General features: G+C 49.2%; 1 protein-coding gene across 1 annotated transcript in view; it reads left to right on the forward strand.

Moving 5' to 3' along the window:
* The window catches only part of Plcg2 (phospholipase C gamma 2), a 123,995-nt gene that overhangs the window by 42,844 nt on the left and 53,530 nt on the right, over positions 1-27,621 (forward strand). Inside the window, exons 2-10 of the mRNA XM_051168601.1 lie at positions 6,326-6,469; positions 7,964-8,057; positions 9,022-9,069; positions 16,526-16,610; positions 18,848-18,931; positions 21,274-21,317; positions 21,935-22,007; positions 25,876-25,977; positions 27,447-27,565. Of these exons, the coding sequence (XP_051024558.1) occupies positions 6,326-6,469; positions 7,964-8,057; positions 9,022-9,069; positions 16,526-16,610; positions 18,848-18,931; positions 21,274-21,317; positions 21,935-22,007; positions 25,876-25,977; positions 27,447-27,565 (793 nt within the window). The remainder of the gene's footprint in view (positions 1-6,325; positions 6,470-7,963; positions 8,058-9,021; positions 9,070-16,525; positions 16,611-18,847; positions 18,932-21,273; positions 21,318-21,934; positions 22,008-25,875; positions 25,978-27,446; positions 27,566-27,621) is intronic.

Genomic DNA, 27,621 nt, shown 5'->3' on the forward strand with positions numbered 1-27,621 from the left:
AGAGCTGGGGTTTGAATCTGAGTCTTTGGACTCCAGCATTCTCTCCTGGGCTTTGTTCTCTCTTTTCTACCAGAGCCGAGCTTCAGGACTTGGGCGAGACAAACACGTGCCCACCCAGAGCATGCTTCTCCCTTGTAGGTACTGGTCCCTTCTGGCCTCTCATTTTCCTAGATACATATGTAGATTTACGTGTCAGTGAGATGCTTTGGGCATGTTCTCCGTTTCCAGACTCAGTACTCCTGGGACATAGTCTTGTTTGTCCCTTCATCCTGACATCCATTGTGCAGGCTCATCATGGTGCTAGGACCCCTTGGGGGGGTGTGTGTAAATGTGAGTTGGCAAGGAGGTGGAAACACGGGTGTGCTGCTGTCTAGCCTTCCGTCTGTCTTCTCCCTTGACTATGTCTTGAAGCTATGTGAAGGTCCTGTTTGTTGGAAGACAGTGCCACTTTAGGTCAGTTATAGGGAGACAGGGCCATGCTTTAGGTGTGAAGTGTAGGAGGATACCCCAAGTGGACCCTTCTGGAGACTGGGCACCAGAAATGGAACAAGGAGACAGGAAGGTTTTTCTTTGTCTTGTTCTGTTTTTGAGGCAGGGGCTCAGGTAGCTCAGGCTGGCTTCAAACTCCCCATCTTCTTTGTCTCAGCCTCCTGAGCACTGGGATAACAGGTGTGAGCCATCATGCCTGGTGAGGAGGCTGAAACATAAAGATTAATGTCACACCCTAGGCACGACAACGGGGGGGGGGGGGAGAGGGAGGTGGACGATAGGAGGCAAAGGACTGAGAAATGGTAATGGGGACACCCCACAAGGGTGGGGAGGGCAGGAAGTGGGAGCGTGGCTAACTCCAGGAACCAGGCTGGGGAGGGTATCTGGACCTGGGGAAGACCCCAGATGATGCCAGGAAGGGGTGGGACTTGCAAAGCCCAGGCCTTGTTTGTGGCTGTTATCTTAGTTCTTCAAGCAGGAAGCCCAGCCACGGAGCCCCACCACACAAGGGCGCATGGTCCGAGCTCCGCTACCCTTAGCTAGCTTTGCAAAGACATGTGGTTGTTTTACTAACTGTATGCCCTAGGCAGAAATCCCCACCAGCACAGACAGTGACTCCTGACCATCCTGACCCATATCCTTCCCATTAGTGGTATCTGTTGTCAGGAAACTGGGGTAGGGGGTAGTGGGACATCTGCTATGTCTGCTTCGGTGGTTGCAGACATATGTATGCTGTTTCACCTTGGCTGAACTGAATACATTTCTCTCTGTGCCTCTGTCTCTGTCTGTCTCTGTCTCTGTGTCTCTGTCTTTGTCTCTGTCTTTCTCTGTGTGTATACGTGTGCGCGTGCCTCTGTGTGTGTGTATGCTTCTGTGTGTGTGTCTGTGCATGCCTGTGTGTATGCAGGCCTGTGTAAGATGAGGCCAAGAGATCAACATTAGTTGTTTGCAACTATTTTGCTCTCCATCTTATTATTTTCCTTGAGACAGAGTCTTTCACTAAACCTGGAGCTTCCCATTTTGGCTAGGCTGGCTGGCCTGTGAGCTCCAGGGACTTGTCTGTTTCAACCTCTAGTGCCGGCCTTATAGATGCATGCGGCCACGCCCACCTTTTATGTCTGTGCTGGGGATTTGAACTTGGGTCCTCATGCTTGCATAGCAAGTACATTACCCTTGAGTCATCTCCTTCGCCCTTGGATCTAGTATGTTTTTGAGAACACAAAGGACAGTAGATTATTCATGATACAAAGGCTGTCACTTAGTCTAAGCACACCAACCAGTTTCTTCAGCGTTGCTCAGGACTCAGTAGATTATTTTAGATGCTCTGTCTCCCTGCCCCCAACCCCCAATTAGAGCATCTACTCAGAAAGTACCATTTATTTTTATTCTGTAGTGATATTATTGCTGGGCGTGTGTCCTGATTTGGATGGGAAGTGCCCTTTCCCATAGACTCTTGTATTAAAGGCTTGGTTCCCAGCTGGTGACATTCTTTTGGAAGGTTCTAGAAAGCTTAGGAGACAGGAACTAGCTAGGATGGTACTGGGGTGTATCCTTGGGAATTGCATCTTGCCTGGGACTTTTGTCTGCCAGTCTGTCTGTCTATCTCCCTCTCTCTAGCCCCTCTCCTGGCTGAACTCTGCTCTGACATGCCCATCTCTGTCACAAGGGAGTAAAACCTGAAACCAGGAGCCAAAATAAATCTTTCTTTCCGAACGTGTTTACGAGAAGTGTTTTATCACAGCTGCAACTGTCCAATGTAGCGTGTGCAGACACGATGTAGGAAGAGTGAGGAGATGGCGCATTCAGGCAGTGCTTGCTGTATATCCCAGTGCTCCTGCAGAATCTGAGCATGCGCACTAGGGTTTGTGTCCCCAGAGCAAAGCAATGTATATCTATAACCACAGAGCCAGAAGGGCAGAGGCAGATTGAGCCCTGGGGCTCACTGGCCCTCCAGTCTAGCTGAATGGGTGAATTTTCAGGAGAGCTTGCCGAGTGGTTAATTAAGCCCCCACTGGCTGCTCTTGAAGAGGAGACAAGTTGGGTTCCCAGCACCCACCTGGCCGCTCCCAACCACCTGTGGGATCCAGCACCTTCTTCTGGCCTCCATGGGCACACTGCATGCATATAGCACACAGGCATACATGTAAAATAAAAATAAATTTCAAAAATAAAGGCTAGAGGGCTAGAGGAATGTCTCAGAGAGTAAAGGTGTTTGCCTCCAAGCCTGATACCCTGAATTCGATCCCTGGGATGCTGTGTCACAGACACACGCGCGCGCGCACACACACACACACACACACACACACACACACACACACACACACGCTTAAGAAAGGTGGAGATAACTGATGTTGACCTCTGGCCTTTATGACTATGTGCACATACTAAGACACTCTTCCACTCTATGTATACACATGATTGTGTACATATTTATAACACACACACACACACACACACACACACACACACACACACACATTAGTGGTTCCGAGTGACTGTTTCCTTCCATGCTTTGTCTGCTTTGTGTTGTCATGGAAACTGTAATGACGTAATCTGTTAGAACACTAACTGAAGTTCAGCCCTCTTCGTATAGTACCTGGCTGGGACACCGGGTCTGAGCCATGGTGGCCTTCAATGTGCAGAGCAGCAGGTGTGTTCCTCCCTTGCTGCTGGCCGATGCAGACCCTCACTGTTTGTACTGGTGCCTGCACTTGAGCCCCCTACAGAAGGTCTAACTGTCTGGGTAGAGGGCAGTGTGGCTCTCCAGACAGTGAGAATTCAGTGTGTCAGTTTGGAGATGAGAGGACACAACTTGTAGGAGTCTTTCCTGCCATTGTGTAGCTTCTGAGCCTTGAACTCAGATTCATCAACCTTCACCCATGGAGCCATCTAGCTGGCCCTGCACTGTGTTAGCTAACTGTTCTTTTTATGACTCCTGTCTAGTGTTGTCCAATTGCGTTAATAATTGAAGAACACATAGGTAACACTTAGATGTTTCTACACTTAGTCTAAACTTATTATGTGCTACTAGTTATAGACATGCTGTGATCTTAGTGTGTGAGAGGCTGAGGGAGGAGGCTAATGTGCTTGAGGCCAGTCTGGGTCCCTTGCCATCTCAGTCTCCCCAAGGGTGTGATGGGTGGTGAACTGATTTCTAGTCTACAGTCTCCCTCAAGGGACTCCAACACAGGTGTCCAGATGAACACTTGCCCGAGATGGCTCACAGCATCCTTGTCACGAGAACCCGGTGCTCATCACTGGGTGATGATTGGGAAAAGAAAGTGAGGTATACAAGCACGCTGGGGTAGTATTACCCATAGCCACGACAGGCATACTGACCCTCGCTCTATCCCAGGCAGACTTTGAACATGTCCCACTCAGCACGGGTGCACCTTGAAAAGGTCATACCAAGGGAAAGAAGCCAGACCAGAGACTGTGTTACCTGATTCCACTTATACGAAATGTCCAGAATGAGTGACTCTCTAGAGATCATATGTAGATTAGTGGTTGCTATTGGTACAGCTAGTGTGGGAATGAAAGAGGATGGGGGGGAGGAAGGGAGGAAGGGGGAGGGGGGATAGTTGAAGGGTCCAAGTTTCTTTTTGTGTCACAAAATGCTCTGAAATTGACTGTGTGGATGGCTGTGCATTATCTGTGAGAACTCAATGCCCTGGTCACTTGGAAGTGGGTAGTCTTTTGGTATATGTGCTATAAAAATTCTCTATCTGCTACTTTTTGTTTGTTTGTTTTTGTTTTTTCCAAGATAGGGTTCTCTGTGTAGCCCTGGCTGTCCTGGAACTCTCTCTATAGACCAGGCTGGCCTCATAACTCACAAGAGATCTGCCTGTCTCTGCCTCCCAAGTGCTGGGATTACAGGGGTGTGTGCCATCACTGTCTGGCTTGTCCTGTTCTTTTTATTTCTCCTCTTCCTCTCTTCTCTTCCTCCTCTTCTGCCTCCATCACCACCTTCTCTTATAAAGCAAGGGGGCAGCACTCCAGTGGGCACCAGTTGGGTGTCTTAATTAAGATTCTGTTTAGTTCTTACAGTTCTTGGCAGATAGTGTGTCAGATCTCACAGGCTGGGGTACCATCCCATTGGGGCCTCTCCTACCTTACTGGTCCAAACTGGGTCCTTTGCTCCTCACTTATCAACTATAGACCGATAGCCTCATGGCCACCTCTTAGAGGTTGGATGAATTTGCTAGAATGGCTCATGGAATTCAGAGAAACTGTCATCTTCCCTGGTTTACTGTAAAGACTATTATAGAGGAGGCAGGTAGATAGCAGAGGTGCATGGGGCAGGATGTGTGCGGAGAGTCCTGTCTCAACCCCGTCCCACGGAGCTTTGTCCCCTGGGACCCTTCAGTGACCTTTGCATGTTTATCAACCAGGAAGTGCTCTGAGTTTTTGTCCTGTTTGGCTCATCTGGAAACTTCATTAGGGAAGCCCAATGCGTTGTGAACCACTGAGGGCTGAGGGCAGGGCGGAACGCTTAGACCCTGAACTCACCTGGTACTCTGGCAACCATGGGTTTTAAGAGTTGTGTGCCAGGATATGGGGTCACATACCAAATATGTTCATCTTCTGTCAATTTATCAGTATCTATTTATCTATAACCTACTGAGCCCACTTGGTGTTGCTTGTATGTACTCACTTGACTTCGGATGACCTGTGGCGGGGGGGGGGGGGGGCGCTCTTCCCTGAAGAAAACTGATTCTCTCTCTCTCAGCAGCCGTTGGTCGCCTGTAGCTCTTCATCTAGGGGTGGGGTCTTGTTACATTTCCCACATCCACCTTGGCATTTCAGCTCGTGATGCCACTGTGCATGGCTTGTTTAGGTGAACATATTGCTGTGATTTCATGGATGCGGCTTTCCTGTCATGCAGAGAAGATGCTGTGTTGCTGTGGGAACCATGGTTGTCTGGTTCTTACACCCCACAGCATCCATCCAGTACCCCCCATCCTTTTTCCTTGCTTCAGTCGAGGCAGATGACATTTGGGACTGCTGGGCCTCAAGGGAAAATAAGATTATAATCAAAATTAGTCACTGGTACAGGAGCTCTTAGTATCACCCAGAGAGGTTGCCAGTGAGCATCGGCCCATCTGCTGTGCCTTGTTACTAAGTGTCAGTTCTGTTGGCAAAGCTCAAAGCTCAAAGCTCAAAGCCCTAGTTTAATGTATCTGTCTTGAGAAGGGGGTGAGGGTTGAGGTGGAGAATCCCCAAAGCCTTTGTCTCAAGCAGCTTCCCACTGTTGTGACAACATACCAGAAGGCAATTGGCTAATAGAAGGCATGGCGTTTTGGTTTTGATCCTTGGTTTGGAGGTTTCAGCCCATGGCCACCTGGCTCCATCATCTCTGGGCTGTATGAGGCACGGAAGGGAGTATGTGGTGAAACACAGATGCTCATCTCACGGTGTCCAGGAGGACGGGGGAGTGGGTGGCGAGAGGGGAAGGGGGTGGAGGAATGACTTACTTCTTCCAGCTAGGCCCCACCTCCTATCTAGCACCCGTAATAGCCCACCGGGTTCTAAGCCTGTCAGCAGACTAGTTCAGCTCCGAGGGCAGGACGCTGATCCAGTCACCGCCCAATACCCCACTTCTGAGTGTTGGGGCACATCCAATGTTCACACCTTAGCACTCTTCCTCCTCCTGGGCTGACTGGGGGCAGCAGATGTGGTTTCCTGTCCACAGTCAGGAGGAGTGGGCCCTGAGCTCAGATGTGACTACGGTGTGGAGAAGGGCTCACAGCTGTCATCTAGGGCAGAAGTGTTGGGGTGCCTGGGCTGTAGGGTGTGAACCGGGGATTCTGATGGGATTGCGTTGGCTTTCTTTCAGTGGACATCATGGAAATAAAGGAAATCCGTCCGGGGAAAAACTCCAAGGACTTTGAGCGAGCCAAGACCGTCCGCCACAAGGGAGACTGCTGCTTCACTATTCTCTACGGCACCCAGTTTGTCCTCAGCACCCTCAGTTTGGCAAGTGGGTGCACATTTCCCTCCCCGAGCCTCCTTTTTCCTTCTGAGAAAGCTCTCTGGGAGAGGACACGCATGCCCACTAATGCACGTGTCCAGCCTTACTGCTTTCTAGCTTGTGTTTTTGGGTGCAATATTTAACCTTTCTGTGCAGCAGCTCGCTTGGCTGTGAACGGGGGAGAATGGTATGGACCTCTCCTTGGGGTACTGTGAGAAGTATGTTATGCGTCTGCCTGGCTCAAGTTGCGACTTTAATGAAGGCCATTAGTGTGGTCACTGCAGGCTAGGCTCTGCTGGACAAAAATGTCACTTGTTTTCCTACAGCAGTTGCTGCACAGCAAACCCTGACCTGAACGGATTGTCCTGAGACCTTGGGTGCATATTCAGGCAGAGAGTGTAGTGACAATTCTGGAAACTTGGTTTCTTTAACAATACAGAAATATATAAGAATAAGTTTTTGCTTTAATCCTAGGTGTGGGGCTATGGGGCTGCTTCAGACTGTCTGCAGCAGCTGACTATGATTTACCTCATGCTCTAGCAAAGGCACGGTTTTGCCAGCTGCTGATAGTTTCTGCAGCCGTATGAAGTTTGGAATTCTGGGAACTTTTTAGAGGGTATATAAATACTAGGGCCCCGAGAGGTTGGGTTGATGGTTGTTGGTTGTTCAGGGGGGGGGTTGGCTGCAGTTTTGTTAGTAGTTGAGCTCAAAGAAGAAACAAGAAAAATTAGATTCAAGGATCTTTCTTTCTCTCTTGCTCCTTTCTGTTCTTTCTCTCCTATCTAGTGATAGAGGGTGAAACTGTGGGGATAAAGGGTGGAAAAAAGAAGAACTCACAAAATAGTAAAAGACTGACTACACAGAGCATATACATATATGCATTGTGCACACATGTACACAGCACATATAGATGCATGCACACAGCACACATTATACAGCACACACATGCATGTATATAGTATGTATGCACGCACACGCACATCACATGCATATACATATATATGTGCATGTCCACATGTACACACACATGCACACACAGCACATATATGCTTACATATATCACACATGCACAAGCACAGACATGAATCCACACATCAATAAATACAAATACATACACGTACATACCATACATGCCTCTGTACAGAATAGACACGGATGTATGCACTTAACACACGTGGATGTGCACACACAGCACACACAGGCATTTATGTAGTGCGCATACATGCACATACTACACAACACACATACTACACACATGCATGTACACACGATACAGCACACACACAACACATATGTACATGTATATACACACACACACACACGTGAGAACATATAGAATCACACATCTGGAGATGGGATTTCTGGCCATCTTAGTGGTGTGTCCATCAAAAGGCTGAAGCAGTAGAGCTACAGTTCCCAAGGTCCCAGATTCCAACCTCTAGCAGAAACGAAGAAAAATTACCCACAAGTTCATACAGCCCGTCTCGCCCATTCCATCTACAGCCGACTCGAGGGAGGATGCAGTGAAGTGGCTCTCGGGCTTGAAGATCCTACACCAGGAGGCGATGAGTGCATCTACTCCCACCGTGATTGAGAGGTATCCACCCCTTTGCTCTCTCCCTCCTTTGTTCTGGGGCCTTTGGGACTATAGACCAAAGGGAGACACTGGGACACTGAGTCCCCATGTTCATCAGTGCCCTATGCAGCAGTCCCCAACGGTGGCTGAGGACTCTCCAGTGCTCCAGATAAGAGATTTTCTCCCTAGTGTTTAGCCTTGGCCTTGGGCTTGAGCAGACACTGCAGCTGAGGTGGAAACATCCATTGCTGTATGTGTGCATGTGTGCATAAATCTCTGTGTATATCTGCATGCATATAAATATCTGTTCCTGTACAGGCTTCTATATGCCAATTATGTGCATGTATATATATGTGTGTGTGTGTATTTGCATGCATGTACATACCTGTATACCTGTACGTGTGTTCATGGTCTATATGTGTATACATGTACATATGTATGTGTCTCTGTGTTGTGTGTTCAGTGTACATGTGTGCAACCATCTGGGTGTGGGTCTGTGTGTGCATGCTTCTGTGAAGGGTATCTCTCTTTCTCCTGAACAGATTTAATGATGGATTAAAATGGATTGAATCTGAGTCTGCAGGTGGCCACCCCACAGTGAGTGGTGGGTGAAGGCTGTCTGAGGACGATTTTCAGTATGATATGTGTGCACAGGATTCAGGGCTGGGTCAGCACCCCCCCCCCCCCCCCCCGCCGGCCCAACCCCAAAACCTACCTTCATGCACCACTTTTCTTTTTTATCTCTTTGGGAATTAGTGGAAGGGAATCGTCCTTTATGGAGATGCCACTTTATCTCATGGAAGGGCCCTTGAGGCTCAGACAGGGGTCCTCAGCCACAGGGGGAGGTTGGTTCTCAAGCTGCCTTGTAGAAGAGATTGGGGATCTCTTCTCATTTTGGTAACTTTGTCCTCACTCCCTAGAGCTCTTTGAACTTGCAATGTTTTCTGACTTTTCCCCCTCTTTTTGGCCTCAAATCTCTTTGCAGTTGGCTGAGAAAGCAGATTTATTCAGTAGATCAAACTCGAAGAAACAGGTAAGGACCGCTGGCAGTCTGGCAGTTTTCTTAGATCTCTGATATTTGCTTGCATGTTTGGGGAATGGGATGGTTCATGTCCTGTGGTAGAAAGGGTCTCAGGTTCTGGGGTCCATGGTGACCAAATCCTCTACATGAGCAAGGCTTCTGATGGAGGGCTCCAGGCCAGCTGCTGAAGTGACATTTGCCATGGCGCCAGGGGAGCCTTGTCACAAAGGATGGAACAGCTTCCACATCCTGGGAACCCAGCAGGAAACATCCCGGTGCCTACAGTGTATGATGGGAGAGACTAGACCTAAGGGAGCAAGCTTTGTTCAGTGACAGTGGTGCAACTCTGGACGAGGACGAGGGGAAGGATGTGATGACACAACCGTCACAGTCCCACTGTCAGATGTTGTGTTTTATTCCCTCCCTCTCCTGCCTTCTCTCTCTTCTTCCCTCCTTCCTTCCAGTCCTCTAACTTTTCCTTTCTTCCCTCCCTCCCTTCACCTCCTACCCCTTCTATACTTGGGACTGAACCCAAGGTCTCCCGGCATGCTAGCCGTTACTCTACCACTGAGCCATGACCCCCGCCCCTCATGGACTCTAGGCAAGTGCTCTAACGTCTCTAACTTTCCTTTTCCTTTTTGTTGGAGGGCTAGCCTCCCCCTCTCTCTGTAGCCCTGGCTGGCTTTGATCTCTCAACCTTCCTGCCTCAGTCTCCTGAGTAGCTGGGCTGAATGCCCTATACCTCCAGACCTGGACTTTTTTTTTTTTAAAACAGGTATTCAGCTTGGGTTTTTTCATAGGCAAAGGCAGTGCTAAGCTAGGAATTACTTCCTTATTGGTGGGCATATGGTAGCTTCTGCCTTCATGTTAATTTTGTGAAAGACCGCCAGGAAAACCTCGGCGTGCCTTTGTGTGAACGTGGGCACTGTGCACGTGAATTGTGGGGTGCCAGCTGCCCGGTGTGGTGGTAGATTTCCAGCTGTGGCCCTGGGTGCTGACTTGCCCCACCCTGTGCTGTATTACTGGTCTTTGTCCATTGTTAGTCTGAGGGATGAACAGCCACAGCATCCTTTGTTTAAATTTGCATTTCTTCTTGTGCTGGTGACTGACCATCCTATCATTTATTTCCTTGTTCTGATCGATAATGAAGTGATAAAAGCCACCTTTGGGCTGGGGAGTGATGCCTCAACGGGTAAGAGCAATCTTTGCTCTTGCAGAGGACCTGGGTTTGATTCTCAGCACCCACATGGTACCTTATGAGCATTCATAACTCTATGTCCAAGGGATCCGGTGCCCTCTTCTGACCACTACAGGCACCAGGCGCACATGTGGTGCACATACATACATGCAGGCAAAACACGCATACACATAGAATTAAAAAAAATCTATAAATAAGATCCAATCAGTCATTCAATCAATCAAACCAAAAACCAGCCTTTGTGGAGCTGTGGAGAATTTAGCAGCCAGGCAGTGTTAACTCTCTATAGTCCTTGTCTCATTTTTTTGTCTCACAGTTGACCTTTTGTTAAAAAATTGAGACTAGAATACAGCTTATCTGGTAGAGTGCTTGCCTAGCATGCGTGCTGCCCTGGCTTCCATCCCAGCATGAGTGGAGGTGCAGAATGCCTGGCAGTCTAGCATTCAGGAGGCTGAAGGGGGAGGTCAGAAGTTCAGGACCATCTTCTGCTGCAGAGAGAGTTTGAAGCCAGCTAGGGCCGCGTGAACCCTTAGCTTAACTAACTAACTAACTAACTAACTTCTTTTTCTTTTATGTTTAGTTTTCATATTTGAGGCAGAGCTAAATGACACCAGCTCTCCTGTTTTGTTCCTGTGTTATGAAGGTGACCCGGTGTTGGCATTTCCACCTGTCTCTTGTTTAGTGTACTTAGGCAGTGTTGATGCTCTCTAGCCACAATGGCCTGCTTTCTCTCCTCTGCCTCTTCATCCCATCCCTCATCCCTCCTCCTGCGCCCTAGTGTTACCAGGGTGGAGCTGGTGGAGTGTTGTGGGTTTTATATACTAAGGTCTTAGGGTGTTGTCTTCTCTGAGAGTGTGCTCATTGTGACAGCTGGCTCAGGATGACAGAAGGGGCCACTCTGGTCGCCATGGTGCAGTAGTTATCTACTTCTGTCTTTCATTTGGAACAGAGATGGATGCCTGGCCCTTGCCAGGGATAAATTCTTCAAATCCTGCCTAGAGACCCATCTTCCCACTGGCCAAAAGGGGCCTGTTCCCGGTTATGGTCCTGGATGTCCCTCCACTCACTTCCTCTCTCAGCTCCCTCCCAGCAGACCCTGCTGCTTGCCAACACCGAGAATTGGAAAATCCCACCTTCTGCAGGAGGCTCCAGGGTTATTTCAAAAGGAGCTTTGACCAAAGTGCTCCTGAAAGAGCAGAAAGGGCAGCCCAGCCAGTTTCCCTCCCTTTCCTGTCGCCCACAGCCGCTGACTAAGCCTGTTTCCCAGAGGAAAACCCAGGAGCTGCCAAGGGCGAGAATGGACTGGCTAGCTCAGGCAGAGCCCAAACCCCAGGTGTTTTCCTTGGCCCAAGCCCTGTCCAGCTTCTCAACTTCTCCTGGGGCAAAATGGTAGCAGTTGGCTTTTGTGGCTGACTCGCTTGGCAGTAGTCACCATATTAGGCCTATCTTATACTTACCAAATGTTCCCAGCAAACCTCTGAACTAGGCACCCATCTTACGTGTGAAGAAGATGCCGAGGCCCAGAGATGCCAAGTCATTTGCCTGCAGCAACCCAGCATGTTTAGGATAATAACCACTGTTTGTAGGCTTGCTATCTCTCTCAGCTTCATTAAAAAAAAAAAAAAAAAAAAAAAAAAAAAAAATATATATATATAATATATATATATATATATATATATATATATATATACACATACCTTACTCTAGCCAATAACATTGCAGAAAAAAAAAAAAAGAACTTAAGATGATAGAAGACGCATACAGCATCACACTTTTCTTTTTAATGAGTTTTAAGTGCACAGTTCTGTGGGGTTGTGTTCACAGAGTTGTGCAACTGCATGCTCCGCCTCCTGAGCTGACAGTGAGTTCCTTGTGGTCCTCGTGAAGCCCTGACTCTGCAGCTTCTCCCACTCAGGGTTATGGCAGCCACAGTTCTGTATGATTTGGTCACCTTTGTTGCCTCATAAATGGAAGCGTTATTCATTTCATTACCCCTTGTCCTCTTGCTCCTGTCACTTGAATGAAGGCCTTCCCAGCTTTATCCCGCTGTGACTAAGCACCCTCCTGTGGAACTACAACCATCTATTGTCGCCCCTCTTTTCACTTTTTTTTTTTTTTGAGACAGGATCTTACATGGTTGCTCAGGCAGCAAGCATTGAACTTGTCATCCCCCGCCTCTGTCTCTAGAGGAGCAGAATCACCTCCTTTCTTGGGCTTCTTCTGCCATAAGGAGTCATGGTGCGCGCACGTGTGTGTGCGCGCGCACGCGCGCGCGCGCACACACACACACACACACACACACACACACACACACGAAAGTAGAAACCCCTGCAGCGGGGGTGGGAGGGGTGGCAGTAGGGGGGGCCCTGTCCCTCCACGCTGGAGCAGTGGGGACTGGCTAGCAGTCTGAGGAGCTCCTGTGCTGTTTTCCATAATGGTGATATCCTCACCCTATCCCTCAGCAGAGCAGATGGTCTGGTTCTTCCTCATCCTTATCAACACTCTCTCTCCCTCCATCCTTGCCCCTTGGGTTACACCACTGAATTTGCATAAGCAGAACAGACTTCCTTCTATGGCTCTGCAGGGACCAAGGGGAGACTGTTGGGTCTGCAGGGATGTGGGAGGGGAGGTCCTGCAGGTGGAAGACAGAGGAGAGGTCACTTAGCTCCTGGATGCAAATAGGTTTCCTGTGGTTAATAGCTGAGCCCACACCTGTGCCGAGTCCGTTGCACTGGGCATTATTTTGCCTATGGGATTTTATGGGTATGAGTGCTCTGTTTGCACATATGTGTGTGCACTGCGTGTGTATCTGGTATCTGAGGAGGCCAGGTAGGATCCTCTGGAACTGAAGTTACAGATGGCCCTGAGCTGCCATGTGGGTGCAGGGAAGGGAACTCTGGAAGAGTAGCCAGTGCCAGCTCTCCAGTCCCAGCTCCCCCTTTTGAGACAGGGTTTCACGTTGTAACCCAGGGTTGAGAAGTAAACCGTTAATGGGGAGGGATCTCAATCTCTTGTGGGCATGATAAACTAGCCCTCCGCTTCCTCTACAGAGTTTCAGGTGGGGTGGGGGGTGTTCAGACCTGAAGAATTTGCATTTTAACTAATCCTTCGGACATGGCTTCAGGTCCCCAAACAGCGAGAAGCAGAGCCCTTCATCCACAAGTGAATGTAGGAGTTGCTGAGTCCCTGGGTCCTTTAATTAGTGACAGATACTGTGCGAGGCCCAGTTTCTCCATCACAGTAGCTGTGTGTGGTTGGCTGTTGGTATGCTGACCACATATGCATCATTGTAGAAAGTTCTGCAAGGTTAGCCAGATTTGGTGGCACATACCTGTCATCTTCGCCCTCAGGATGCTGAGGACTACTGTGTTTTTCAGACTATAAGACGCACCCAGTTTTTAGAGCAGTAAAACAAGTAAACAGTAAAAACAGCAACCAGACCATAAGGCACACTCTAATTCACCCCCTCCCCGCCCACTTTTGGGGGGAAAAGTGCCTCTTATGGTACAAAAAATCAGGTACATGGTGAAAGCCTATCTCAAAACAGCCACCCCTCCAAACATGCACATATGCATGCATTGTGCAGGAAGATGGGGAGACAGACAGACAGTAATAAAACCTATAACACTGCTTATGTGATATTTGGAGTAATTGATTATTCTTCTGCAGTTTCCCTATCTATCAAGAGCCATGATGTCACTTCCCACCTTGCATGTGGGCTGGAAGCTGATTTATGAGATTCAGTGAGGTCACACATTTACGGAAACTGTTTCACATTAAGTATTTATTGTTGTCAGTATTATAAAAAGCCATGGGTGAGAGAGGGCTTTGGTTAGCATCAGGGTGATTGGCAGATTTCAGGGACTCCTCTGGTGATGGCTACCCAGGGTATAGCCTTGAAGGATCCCAGGACCCAGCTAGGCTTTATGGTGATTGGTTGGTGTCTGCATGAAAGAGGGGTGTCAGCTGCCCCTTGGGAGAAGTGGGTTTTTTTTGTAGTTCCCCAAAGAGATCACCCTGGTTTCTATGTTGAGCCCTAGGAGTTTCTGGTTTGTGTCCAGGAAACTGCTGCTGGGAACTATGAAGAGATTGAAGAGCCACAGGAAGTACAGGCCACAGGGCTTCTGCGGGGAGTTCAGACACTGCCCACCAGCTCTCTGGAATGAAGGTCCAGAGACCTTCTATGTTTGGGCCTGTCACTGGGTACTGGGGGCCCTGGCATGGGATAGGCCTGTGAGTAAGGCACTCTGTCCATCCATCTCATGGGAGTGGCAGGGCACCGTGCAGCTAAGAGGCACTCGCTTTCTTCTTTCCGGCGTGCTCTGGTTGTGTGTGTATGTGTTTCTGGAGGTGGGAGTGAGGAGAGAGCTCTGGAAGGGGATTCAGTTGTTCTTATCACAAAGAATCCAAAATAGCCTCTTGGCCCCTGCTTCTGTGACCCCCTTTAGGTGGGCATCAGGTTGGAGTGCATTGGGTTTAATGTCCCAGGCGCTCTTCATCCTGCCCTGGCCAAGGGCTATGTCACTTTGCTAGGTGAGGCGCCTTCTGTTGCGCAGTCAGACCTCTTGGACCACTGGGGTGTCCAGTGTTGGAAGCTTGTGGGTGTCCCTGCAAACGCCATGGCCAGCAGAGTGTTGATCTTCATGAGATAAGAAGGAAGTCTGGTTCAGCACAACTCAGTAGTCGGTGTTGGTTCAAACTTCGAGAGTCTGACACTGGACAGTTTATTTTAGGCATGTTTAAGTACAGCACAATCTGGAAAGAAAGATTCCTGGTGAAAATGAACTCAATCCCCTGTGCACAATAAAGCTTCTTTGTAAACTTCTTTGTAAAGGACATGTGACCCCCCCTTCCATAGAGATGGGTTTTAAAGATCGAGAAACAATGCTTAAGGGAAGGGTCTTGGGACGATGGCTGAGGTAAACATAAGAGTCTGGGGAGCCAGGTCTGAGGTCACCATGCTATTAGCCATCCCCAGCCTTCTGGGCAGAAAGCGCGCTATACTTTTCTTCCATTGAAGAGACTACCCTGTGAGTTTAATGTTCCTAGATTTCCTAGTGTTTATCCTTGAGCTGTTTGTGAGGCAGGGGAGGGCATCACCGTGCTGGCCAGCCCTGTGGAAGCAGAGGGGCTGAGGCTGGAGGTGGCTACTGTACTATGCTGAAGATGATGACAAAGGCCAACTTGACAGTGTGGAGATACTGATGTGTCCCCCCCCCCCCCGCCCGCCTCCCCATACCTGCAACAGGGCCCTTCTTGAACATGTAGCTCTCTCTAGCTATGCTGGATGCTTGGATCTCTGGCCAGAAGGAACTGAGTCTCTTACCTTCATCTCTGGTCCTGTCCCGAAGGTCTTTGGATGTGGCTCTTCTGGGGGTGGCCTAGGCTGCAGTAAGTCCGGTCTAACATTGCTCAGACTGACTGAAGGCCCCCCCACCACCATCCCTGAGCTTCAATGTTTCCAGTGGAGGTGGAGATGGCTCCAAGGGCTGCCTTGTGAGGCTTCTGAGACTGAGGGCTATCTAGCTGTACCACAGGGAGCAGAGTCCCAACCCCGATGAGCATAGGCATGAGCTCCATTGTTCCCACTGTCTTTTTTGACTCTTACTCTCCTCCTCACTAGAAGCTTCTGGAAGCTCAGGAGTAGCTCCTGGAAATTTCCAATACCAGATATTCTGGCTCAATGACTGTTATAGAATTTGCTTTGGATGTAGGCTGCCACTGCCCACCCCGAGCCACAGCTTCCATCTACTCTGAACTCTAAGCCAGAACTTGGTGCTCTGTGTGTGTGTGTGTGTGTGTGTGTGTGTGTGTGTGTGTGTGTGTGTGTGTGTGTGTGTATGTGTAGATAGATGTGAGTAGGGCAGGGAAGTGCTACTGGTTGAATGACACCCAGCTACCTGGCACATAGCAGGCTCTGCCTGCCTTTCTGTCTGCTCTTCTTTGGTTCACTTTGCTTGGAAACCACACGTTTTGTTTCTGAGACTCTTAGGGTGCCTGGTACTCTTAGTGTTCCTACCACATTGGGTCACCCACAGAACTCGCCTCCAGAGCCATCTCCCACGTGACCCGTATCTACCACCATTGCCGAGGGGTAGGGACCAGCCTCCATCATCTGGCTGTCCCTTTCCTCTGGCCCCTAAGTGTCTTGTTTCTCATTAGTTTTCTCATGGGGGGGGTGGTGCCAAGGTGGGTGTTGATAGAGTTGTACAACCCCTCCCACTCCGGCCCCCGAGGCTGATGGCACAACTGGGACCTTCCTCCTTGCAGCATCAGTCTCCGAGAGCTGAAGGCCATCTTGCCCTTGGTCAACTTCAAAGTGAGCAGCGTCAAGTTCCTCAAGGACAAGCTGGTGGTAAGTACAGCTGCTCAGCCAGGGAACGTGACCTCAGTCATGCTTAGCACCTCTCAGGAACCCATGCTGGCCTGGGGCTCTGTAGAATGGCACCCAACAGAGTCCTGTGCCTCTGGAGCACATTAGCCCCGGTCCAGCCCTGTGACTATTGGAGGCCTCTCTGAGGATGGAGGGAGCGAAGACTGTGCCTGGGCTGTATAACTTGGAACACCTGTGCACATCTGTCTCCACCAGTTTGTCACTTACCATTTTCTGGACCTTCCTGCAGCCTTTTACCTTAGTAACAGGAGCACATGGGTCCTTTGTAAATTGTTGTGGCAGATGCCTTCTAGAAGGTATCAGGAATGTCTACTGTTGTAATTTGTGTGTTAGCCCTGGTAGCATACTTATTAAGCTTGACTCTTTTCTTCTTCTTCTTCTTCTTCTTCTTCTTCTTCTTCTTCTTCTTCTTCTTCTTCTTCTTCTTCTTCTTCTTCTTCTTCTCCTTCTCCTCCTCCTCCTCCTCCTCCTCCTCCTCCTCCTCCTCCTTCTTCTTATTCTTCTTTCTCCAACCACTCATTCTTCGGTTGTCCTTTCTTCCTCCATCACCTTCTTCGGTCATCCTTTCTTCCTCTATCGCTGAAGTTGGCTGTGTTCTTCTGTACTGGAGCTGTGGGTGGGACAGCCAGCAAAGTCTCTCAGCTCCATGAATTCTGAGATGCTCTGGGGGCAAGGACAGATGGAGGTGATGAAGGCGCCTCTGCTCCATAGAGAGATGCTGTCAGGAAATGACCACTTGATCCCAGGAGCCCTCATAGGGGTCTCACCTCGCCATGTTAGTGTCAGCTGACATTTGTGGGATTCCCTTTGCTGAACAACTTCATTCCTTTGAGTACTAGTGAGTTCCTGGGACAGCAGACCCATGTTGATGCTGACTCGGCCATTCTTGGACCTGTCCATCCATCCATCCCATGCTCCGCCCATCATGCTCCGCCCATCATGACAGAAAGCAGGCATGAGAAGGGAGAAGAGAAATGTTGTTATTAATCCCCATATGGCTCTCAATCTTGCCTCTTCTTAATTCCAATTTTAAGTTATATTATGTATATGTGTGTGTGCTGGCACATGAAGACAGGATTTCCTTGGAAGTGCGGTTACAGGGAGTTGTGAGCTACCTGATGTGGGTGCTGGGACCTGAACTCGGGTCCTCTGCAAGGACAGTACAAGCTGTTAGCCACTGAGCAGTGCCCCAAGCCCTGCAGTCTTCCGTTCTCAAACAGTCACATGGCCCAGTGAATTGTTCAACGCTGTGAAACAGCTGATGGAGGTGGGCCTCTGACTCTTGATTAAGTGAGTCAGGTCTTTAAAAATATTTTATTTTACGCGGTAGGGTGATGGCTCAGTCAGTAAATTACTTGAGGACCTGAGTTCGGTTCTCAGAAGCATGTAAAAAGAGCTAGGGGTTGGGCTGGCGCTAGGGCTCAGAGGACAAAGTGCTTGCCTCACAAGCTTGTCAACCTGAGTTCAATCCCCAGATCCCACGTAAAGGTGGGAGGAGGGAGCCGACTCCACATTGTCCTCTGCACACTGTGGCATCCCTGCCCACACCATACATGTGTGTACACATAACAGTTAAAAAGATAACTAACCTGGGCACGGTTGGCATGCACTCATCATCCCTGCACTGGAGGAGCAGAGAGAGATGGGTCTCTAGGACTTGCTGGCCAGGCAGCCTGTAAGTCCTGGTATCAACCAACCAACCAAAAACAATATCCCCCTGTCCTCCAAAACAAAAACAAAAACAAACAAAACAAAACAAAACAAAAACCAAAAACCAAAAAAAAAAAAAAGGTGGATGATGCTTAATCAGAAGTGTATACACTTGATCAGTGTGTGTTTGTGTATGTGTGTTAATGTGCTTTAACATATTAAATCAGGAGCGTGTACTTGTTCAGTGCATTTGAATTTGGTAATCCAAAGAAAGTATCTCCTACCCCCCAAAATAGGAGACTCATCCTCTGTGGCTCTAAGAAACCTGCCAAGTGTCTCCCCTCCTGGGGCTCCCTTTATGTTCTCTCAGGCAGGAGGCTGAGGATTCACTGGCATTTGGGGTTCAGAGGATTAATGGTTTGACTCCAGCCATTTTGTTTCTGTGTGGAGGGTGGGGTTGTGATGGGGGACACCTCACTGTGGAGGGAGGAGGTGTGATGGTGGGCACTGAGCTCTGTGTACTCACCTTTGCTTTTTTATACTTACAGGAAATTGGTGCCCAGAAAGATGAGCTCAGTTTCGAACAGTTCCATCTCTTCTATAAAAAACTCATGTTTGAGCAGCAAAAATCGGTAAGAGGGCTCTGGGCTGTTCTTGTGTTTCTGAGTCTGGCGCAGAGCTGAGAAGCCCACAGGAAGGGTCTAACTTCCCATAGAGTCGAGGAGGCGCAAACACGAGTGACAGTGGGCGAATGACTTCAGGAGGTTGGCAAATAGCCTTAACTGTGGCTGTGGGGGAAGTGTCGGGGGGGGGGGCAGGAGGTGGGACTTGCTGACCTTCCTGGTGGGAATTCGGTTGCCATAAATTTGATCAGAACTCTGAGAGTATGAAAAGAAAACAGTATAACGCATGGTGCTCTATTAGACCATTCTGGAAGGGAATCCAGCAAGTTATTCATAATCATCCCTGTGTTTTATGCTTTTTCTTACTTTAGTTATTTTTGAGACAGGATCTCCTGTAGCCCAGGCTGGCCTCAAACTTCCATGCACAGCTAGCCTTGAATTTCCAAGCCTACTGCCTCCAGCCCATGAGTTCTGGGATCATAGAGTGAGTTACCACAGGCTTGTTATAGATCAGGTTGGGACCAAGGCTTTGTACATACTAGGCAAAGCTCACAGCCACTTATACACTTTCTCCGACGAGGCCACACCTACTCTAAAAAGGCCACACCTCCTAGTCCTTACGAATAGTTATTCAATTGGGGACCAAGCATGCAAATATAGGAGCATATGGAGCCTTTTCATTTAAACCAGCATATTCCACTCCCTGGCGACCCTAGGCATGTGGCCATGTCACCATGCAAAATACATTCAGTCCAACTTCAAAAGTCCCCATGGTCTTTCTGGACTGCTTTAAAGTCCAGAGTCCCTTCTGAGACTCAAGGCAATCTCCTAATTGTAATGCCCTGTAAAGTCAGAATAAAAAAGCAGTTCACACACTAACAATATATGATGACACAGAATATGCATTACCATTCCAAGAGGGAGAAAAGGGGGTAGAGTGAGGAAATACTGGACCAAAGCAAGACTGCAAACCAGTAGGGCAAACGCCAAACTCTGCGTCTCCATGCCTGATGCCAAAGCACCCTTCAGCTTTGCTGACTGCAGTACACTTCTGTCTCTGCCTTGTTCCGCTCTCTGTGGTGTATGTGTACATATGTGTAGTGTATATGGTGTTTGTGATATGTGTGTTTGTGTGTGTGTGTGTGTATGCATTCTGTATGTGTGGTGCTGGGGATCAAACCCAGGCAAACAAGCATTCTACCCTAAGTTGTATCTCTAGCCTTTGTTTAAAAAAAAAAAAAAAAAAGACCTTAAACAGCATTTACTTACTTATTTGTGTGTGCCATGGGATGATTGTCGAGATCAGAGGACAATTGTGAGAGTCAGCTGTCTCCTTCCACCCTATGGGCCCCGGGAATCACACTCAGGTTGTTGAGCTTGGCGGCAAGTGACGTTACCTGTGAGCAGCTTCTTGGGTCCAGACTTTATTTTTTGAGACACGGTCTCCCTGTGTAGTTAGTCTTGAACTCGCAATTGTCCTCTCCTGCCTTAGCCTCCCAAGTGCTGGGATCACAGGTGGGCACTACTACACTTGACACCACATTGATAAGTACTTTGTTTTTCTGTCCTCTATGTCTATTGAGATGCTGTGATTTCTGTCGCTGGATCAGTCTAGGCACTGTCCCCCACTTGTGGTTTGGCCTTGCTGAACCATCCTGGCTGTCTTAGTAACATTTCTATTGCCGTGATAAACACCATGACCAAACACAAATCGGGGAGAAAAAGGCTAACTTCAGCTCACAATTCTCAGGCCACACTCCCATCACTGAGGGAAGTCGGGACAGGAACTCAAGCAGGGCAGGCACCTGGAGGCAGGAGCTGATGCAGAGGCCATGGAGGATGCTGCTAACTGGCTTGCTCAGTACGCTCAGGATAACCTGCTCAGGGGTGTCACCACTCCCAGTGGGCTGGGCTCGCTTAATCAATTGTTAATCTAGAAAATGCACTACAGAGTTGCCTACGATAACTTGTGTCAAGATGGCAAAAAACTAATCTGGACACTTGCTTTGGTAATTTTTTAAAAAGTAATTTCCATTATTATTGTTATTGTTGTTGTAATATTATTATTATTTAGATTTATTTTATTTTATATGCATGAGTATTTTGCCTGTGTGTGCCTGGTACCCATGGATGTCAGAAGAGGGTGTTGGATTCCCTGGAACTGGAGTTTCAGATGGCTGTCAACTGCCATGTGGGTTCTGGGAGCTGAACCTGGGTCCCTCCGCAAGAGCCACAAATGCTCGTAACTGCGGAGCCATCTCTCCAGCCCACTGATAACTCAGAAACAAAAGTCTCACTGGTGTGAGCTGGTTTGTCTGATGCTCTTATTTTCTGCCTGTTTCTCATTTCAGATACTTGACGAATTCAAAAAAGACTCCTCCGTGTTCATCCTAGGGTGAGACATCTCTGATGAATCACTGCTATTCAGGGCCTCTGTGTCTGTCCTTGTAGCTGGCTGGCCCCTGGTGGGGGCGGGGTGGTGGTGGAGTACTGTGTGCAGTTACTGACCCCAGGCTTATAGCATAGCATGAGCGAGTGAACAGCATCCACAGGATGTGGAATGTTATGAGGACAGTCTAGAAGTTTCTGTAGAGAACTTAGGCTTTTCCCTAAGCTTCAGAGGCTGTGACAAACCAATAGGTTTCTCCTTTCTCCTTGCTTCCCCCTCCTTCCTCTCTCTTCTCCTCCCCATTTCCTCCCTTTCTCTTCTGGGTATGTCCCTTCCCACTCCTTCATCCCCCATTTCCTGCTGCTCCCAGCTTTTGGTTCCATCCATTCATCTGTCTGTGGGTTCCACACTCTTTGCTGTGCTCCTTAGACCCCTCTATACCTCCTGAATGCTGTCCAGGACCTCTAAGACTCTCATTGGGTCCTCCTCTTTGAGTCTTTTGATCTCGATTACGAAGGTCAGTGGTGTGCTCACCACAGGGGGGGCTGGCGGTCAGGGTGGAGGCGGACCTCTTCTAGCTAACGCCGTCTCTAACCACCCTGTGTCTCTTTCTCCGAGGGCAGGAACACAGACCGCCCTGATGCCTCTGCTGTCTACCTGCAGGACTTCCAGAGGTTTCTTTTACATGAACAGCAGGTGAGAAGATTGCAAGATGGGGTGCCCGGGACCCAGTGCCCTCCTCTGGACACCTGCTGTCACAGAGCAGCTGTGGTCTCCCTGAGGTGGGGTGGGGCCTCAGACTGTCCATCGCCACTGGGCCTCCCCACATTCCCAGTCTCCTTCGCCTCTCTCTTTCTATTCTTCTTTTTAAATCGAAAATAGATTCTTCTCTCATTCAATACATTCTAACCATGGATTCCCTCCCTTCATCCCTCCTAGCTCCCTGCCCCTCCTCTTCCTTCCCAGATCTACCCATTATTTCTTCAGAAAAGAGCAGGCCTCCAAGAGATGGCCGCTAAACAGGAAAAGACAAGATACAATAGGACAAGGCAAAGGCCACATGTGGAGGCTGGACAAGGCCAATAGAAGGAAAGGACTGCTGAGAGTAGGCAGAAGAGTCAGAGACACCCGCTCCCACTGTTAGGAGTCTCCCCCAAACCACCAGGCTAACAGCCGTAACATCTACACAGAGGATCCGGCACAGACACGCAGGCCCCACGGCTGGCTGCTTCAGCCTGGGTGAACCCGTGACGTTTTAGCTTAGAGCAATAAGACAGCTGAAGGAGGTCAAGAGGTCACAGATGGCAACGCAGACCATGGTCCACCGAATCCTGTCACCACTTCCAGTGAGCAAGCAATGGAAGGGGACTCTGCCAGAGCATGCAGCTGCTCCTCGCCTGGCTGGTGTCGGCACCTCCCCTGAGGCCACCCCAGGAGTGTCTTCCTGGGAGGCCATCCTATCTGGATGGGAGGAAGTAACTAGACTGACCAAACCTGCTGGTCCTCTTGGGGGATGAGACCTAAGTCTCCCCAGATGGTATCTATCTGCTGGCTCCAGTGAGGGGGCAAAGGTCACAGGAGTTTCCTGTTGGGATGTCATTATCTGATGGTGTGAGGTCATCCCAGTGTGTGTGTGTATGTGTGGACATTCTTGGGTACCACGCCGGTGTTTGGAGGGCAGACGCCGGTAAATGGTCCCATATGATTCATGTTTTTTTTGAGACATGTTTTACTAAGTTGTTCAAGATGGCCTTGAACTCCCTCTGTAGCTCAGGCTGGCCTTGAACTAGCAGTTCTCCTGGCTCAGTTCCCTGAATAACTGATGTGACAGTCCTGTGCTTTCATACTTTGTTCTGTGCTTGGGTTTTATTGACTGCATAGACGCTAATGATCAGAGAGGTACATTTACCATGAGGTCAGCGGCCCCAAGGTTGGGCAGTGGCAGCTGCTGGCTTGGTGTGCTGGGCAGAGGTGAGTGAGGGCTTTGATGTCTGTCCTGAGTACCACACCTGTCAGCATGGGATACTGAATGCAGAGGATGAGAAGTTTTGCTTGCTTAGCCTGAATCCTTAAGACCCGAGGATGCTAAACACAGTGGACAGTGAATTCTGTTGGGCTCAGTCTGCACATGGAGGTCTGAGGACAAGCTTGCTGGGGCTGCTGGAAGCTCTCCTCCTACCATGAGGGTCCCAGGGATCAAGTTTTAGGATGTTGGGCTCCGTGGCAGGTACCTTTACCCTCGGGCCACCTTACCATCCCATAGATATTTTGAACCTCTAGCATCTTGGCATTCTCGACTTCTTTAGGAAGATCCTGGTCTCTGTCAGCTAGAGCAGCCCCCAGTTCTATTATCAAGTGCCTGCATCTTTAGATAAAAGTGTGTGCTTTGCAGGGGAAGGAGAGGGGGGCTGTCCAGCCTCTTTGATACACTCAGGCCAGCCAAGCTGTTTGCACCAAGCATCCCATACTTGGAGTTACTTGTTGTAGCAGTCCATGTCCCCCCTGCCCGCTAAGGACCAAGCCCAGGGCGAGCACTCTACCACTGAGCTATGTCTCCAACCCCACGGGCCATGCTTTGAACACCTCCTCGTTCAGGGGAACCTACGGCTTGCTGGCTGTTTTGGTGTCTGTGATTTGGGGAGACTTGTTAGTTCTGTGCTCCTGACGTGGGCTCTCATCACCCCGTTTCAGTCTGTCTTTGGACTTCCTGACATCTCCCCTGGCCCATCCTACCCAGCCACACACTTATCTCAGGCACAAGGAGAGATGTGGCAGAATGTCTGAAACCCAGAAGGCCCTGGCCAGCCTTGGGGCTGCGTGGCATCTTTCATCTTGTTGCCTGTGGATATTTGGGGGTTTTCAGAATGTGGAGTGGAAAACAAGCCAATGAATGCTATGGACTCTTTTTATTTATTTATTTATATTTATATTTATTTTTTTTGTATTTTGTATTTTTTTTATTTTTTGGTTTTTCGAGACAGGGTTTCTCTGTGTAGCCTTGGCCATCCTGGACTCACTTTGTAGACCAGGCTGGCCTCGAACTCACAGCGATCCGCCTGCCTCGGCTTCCCGAGTACTGGGATTAAAGGCATGCGCCACCACGCCCGGCTTATTTTTATTTTTTAAATAAAGGAAATATGTTTGGAATGTCTGGCGTTGTGCTGAGTCTGCTAGAGGGACTGGAGTTCTCTGTCTGGGTGATGCTGGCATGGCTGACCCCTGGAGGAAGTGGCATGTGTGGTAGCCACCGAGGTCCCTTTCCCCAAGCTGAGTGACTTGGAACCTGATGCTGCTGCTTAGGAGCTCTGGAGACCTGGGATCCACTTGAGAGAGTCCTGAGCCTGTGTGTCCTCCGCTCGATGTGACAGTGACATTATGTGACTTGCAGGGTGGGGTGAGCTAGAGGACTATAAAGGTTTTTTTTTTTTTTTTCCTTTTTTCTTTTGGTTTTTCAAGACAGGGTTTCTCTGTGTAGCCTTGGCTGTCCTGGACTCACTTTGTAGACCAGGCTGGCCTCGAACTCACAGCGATCCACCTGCCTTTGCCTTCCGAGTGCTGGGATTAAAGGCGTGCGCCACCACCACTCACCATAGAGGACCATATGGCATGGTGCTGTTTGAATAAGCTACAACAAACTGCTGGAGGCTTCCTGTGGTAAAGGGTACTGCACTAAGCACCCAACTGACTCCATACGGTCCCACCCCCAAACCTGCGCGGCACATAGCTATTGTTAACCCCCTTTCGCGGATGAGGAAGTACAAAAAAGACACGTAACTCGTCAACTTGGCTGCACCAAGGAGACACGCCAGTAGGCTGGCTGTAGAGTTTACTTTTCTCATTGCTGTGACTTAGAAGAAGCAATTCCAGAGGGGAGAGGCTTTTTACCACCCCCCTGGCTTAAAGTTAGAGGGGCTATCATCCACCATACTTGGGAAGAAGTGGCAGCAGGTGGGAGCAGTGTAGCAGCAGAGGCAGGAAGATGGTCACATGGCCTCAGTAGTCAGGAAGCAAGAGAACAGGAAATGGGGCTGGACAATTAAACCTCAAGCCCCACCCTCAGTGACCTACTTCCTCTAGCAAGCCTCTCCTCTCCAGAAGGTTCCACAGCCTTCCCAGACAACACCACAACCCAGGAACCCAGATGTTCAAACACGCACGCCTGTGGGGGACATGTTATAATCAAACCACGACGCTGGCATAGCCCATCATGCCCCGTGGCTACTGCATACTGCTGTCTGGCGATCTAAAGCCTTGAGAATGACCATGGTCTGCCCTTCCTTTACTTTTATAGAGAAAGTTTTGTTGGGATGCAGCTACGTTTGTTTTCTTATATTTGGTCTGTGTGGCTGTCATGTGATGACAGCAGGTGACACTGTGTGTGACCCACACAGAAGGTGTTTGCTCATCCCTGGCAAAGGCCACACTGGGATGGGCCTTAGTGTGTGGGCCTAGATGGCAAGCAGAAATTGGATGATGGTTCGGCCTTTGATCACCTTGACTAGGTCCCGAGAAGGACTTTGCTTGTTCTCTTTGGTGATTTTGTGTTGTCTTTGTCATGTTTAAGGAGCTATGGGCGCAGGATCTGAACAAAGTCCGGGAGCGGATGACCAAGTTTATTGACGACACGATGCGGGAAACCGCAGAGCCCTTCTTGTTTGTGGACGAGGTGAGTGGGCTGGGGCTTGTCGCATGAACAGGACCCTCTGTCCCTTCCCCTCAGAAGGTGTCACTGTCAGATGTCCTAGGACAAACTCCATAGGTAGTGAGTGGTTTTCCCAGAGCAAAGGATTTCATTTTCCTGGTTCTCACTTGGGCGGAATTATCGATTTTGCCACTAGAGGGCGCTTGCCACCAGGGAGAAACCAACGGAACAGAACAAATGCTGTATTGGCATGCAAGCCATTTCTAAATGACACTTGACCTTGTACAGGTGGCAGAGGAGGGACAGAAGGAACATGGGTTATCACCTTCCTAGTGGGGCCATTTCTGGTGGTAAAATGTACCTCTGAGCCAGTCAGTGTTTCTGATTTATTATTATTTTTAAATGCCAGGAGTGGGTAGAGGGGAACATTCCTGGGCCCCTTTTCAGCCTCTTCATTTTGTTTTTTCTTTTTGCAGGAGTAAGACCTGAACCCAGGGCCTGTGGCATGCTAGGCAGGTGCTCTGCCACAGACGCATACCCTGAAACCTTTTTTTGTTTTTGTTTTTTTACTGTTTATTTTGTCTCTCCTCACCCTCACCTCTCCATGTGTCAGAGGACAGCTTTGGGTGTTGGCTCTGGTCTGCCGCCTTAGTTGAAGCAGTGTTTTTTCGTGGCTGCTGTAGACGCCAAGCTCACTGACCACGGAGCTTCTGGGATGTTGCCCCGTCTCCACTTCACACCTCAGTGGAGGGACACGGGATTGTAGCGTGCGCCGCCACACTCAACTTCCATGTGGGTCCTGGGGTTCAAACTCAGGCCCTCATGCCTGTCTTTAGCCATGAGGCCATCTCTCTAGCCCTCTTCTCTTTTCTTATTTATTTTTTAAAGGTGCCAGGAGTTGGGCTAGGAAACTCTGTCTCCTCTTTTATGTTCGGTACCACTCATTTTTGAACCCAAAGCTATGAATCCCCAGCACTCCTTTTTTTTTTTTTTTTGCTTTGAGGTAGGTTCTCAGTAATTTGCCTGGGCTAGACTTGACTCATTGTAGCCCACACAAACCTTGACTCTGATTCTCCTGCCTCATTGTTCTGAGTATCTGGGACCATAGGCCTCTGAGCCCCTGGACCCCTAGCATCCTTTGATGCTCTCTTATCTGTAACGTTCTGTCTCTGACACTGAGTGTTGGACTCATGGAGGATTCAACACATATGACGTAAAGCTTCTGTGTGGGCAGCCGGTGGGCGCTTTGGCAGCAGCAGACATTTTGGGGTACATGTTAAAAGGGAAATGAGGGGTAGGTCTATACAGTGCATTTGTCGAGAAGGATCGGTGCAATCTGAGCCGTTTGTACAAAAGCCTCATGAAACTGATGTCTGGAGACCATCTATAGGTTCTGCGTGTCAGAGCCACCTGGCTGCGTGGGCGCCAGCTGAAAACCAAGCAGATTCCATGCGTCCTGTGTCACTATGACTGTACACTGGCATCTCTTTCAGTTCCTCACGTACCTGTTTTCCCGTGAGAACAGCATCTGGGATGAGAGGTATGACGTAGTGGACATCCAAGACATGAACAACCCCTTGTCCCATTACTGGATCTCTTCTTCCCACAACACGTGAGTGTCTGGATGAGCCCAGGCTGGCTCTGCGCCGAGCCGGCTGTGAAGGGGTG

Source organism: Acomys russatus, chromosome 26 (assembly GCF_903995435.1).
Source record: "Acomys russatus chromosome 26, mAcoRus1.1, whole genome shotgun sequence".
Lineage (NCBI taxonomy): Eukaryota > Metazoa > Chordata > Mammalia > Rodentia > Muridae > Acomys > Acomys russatus.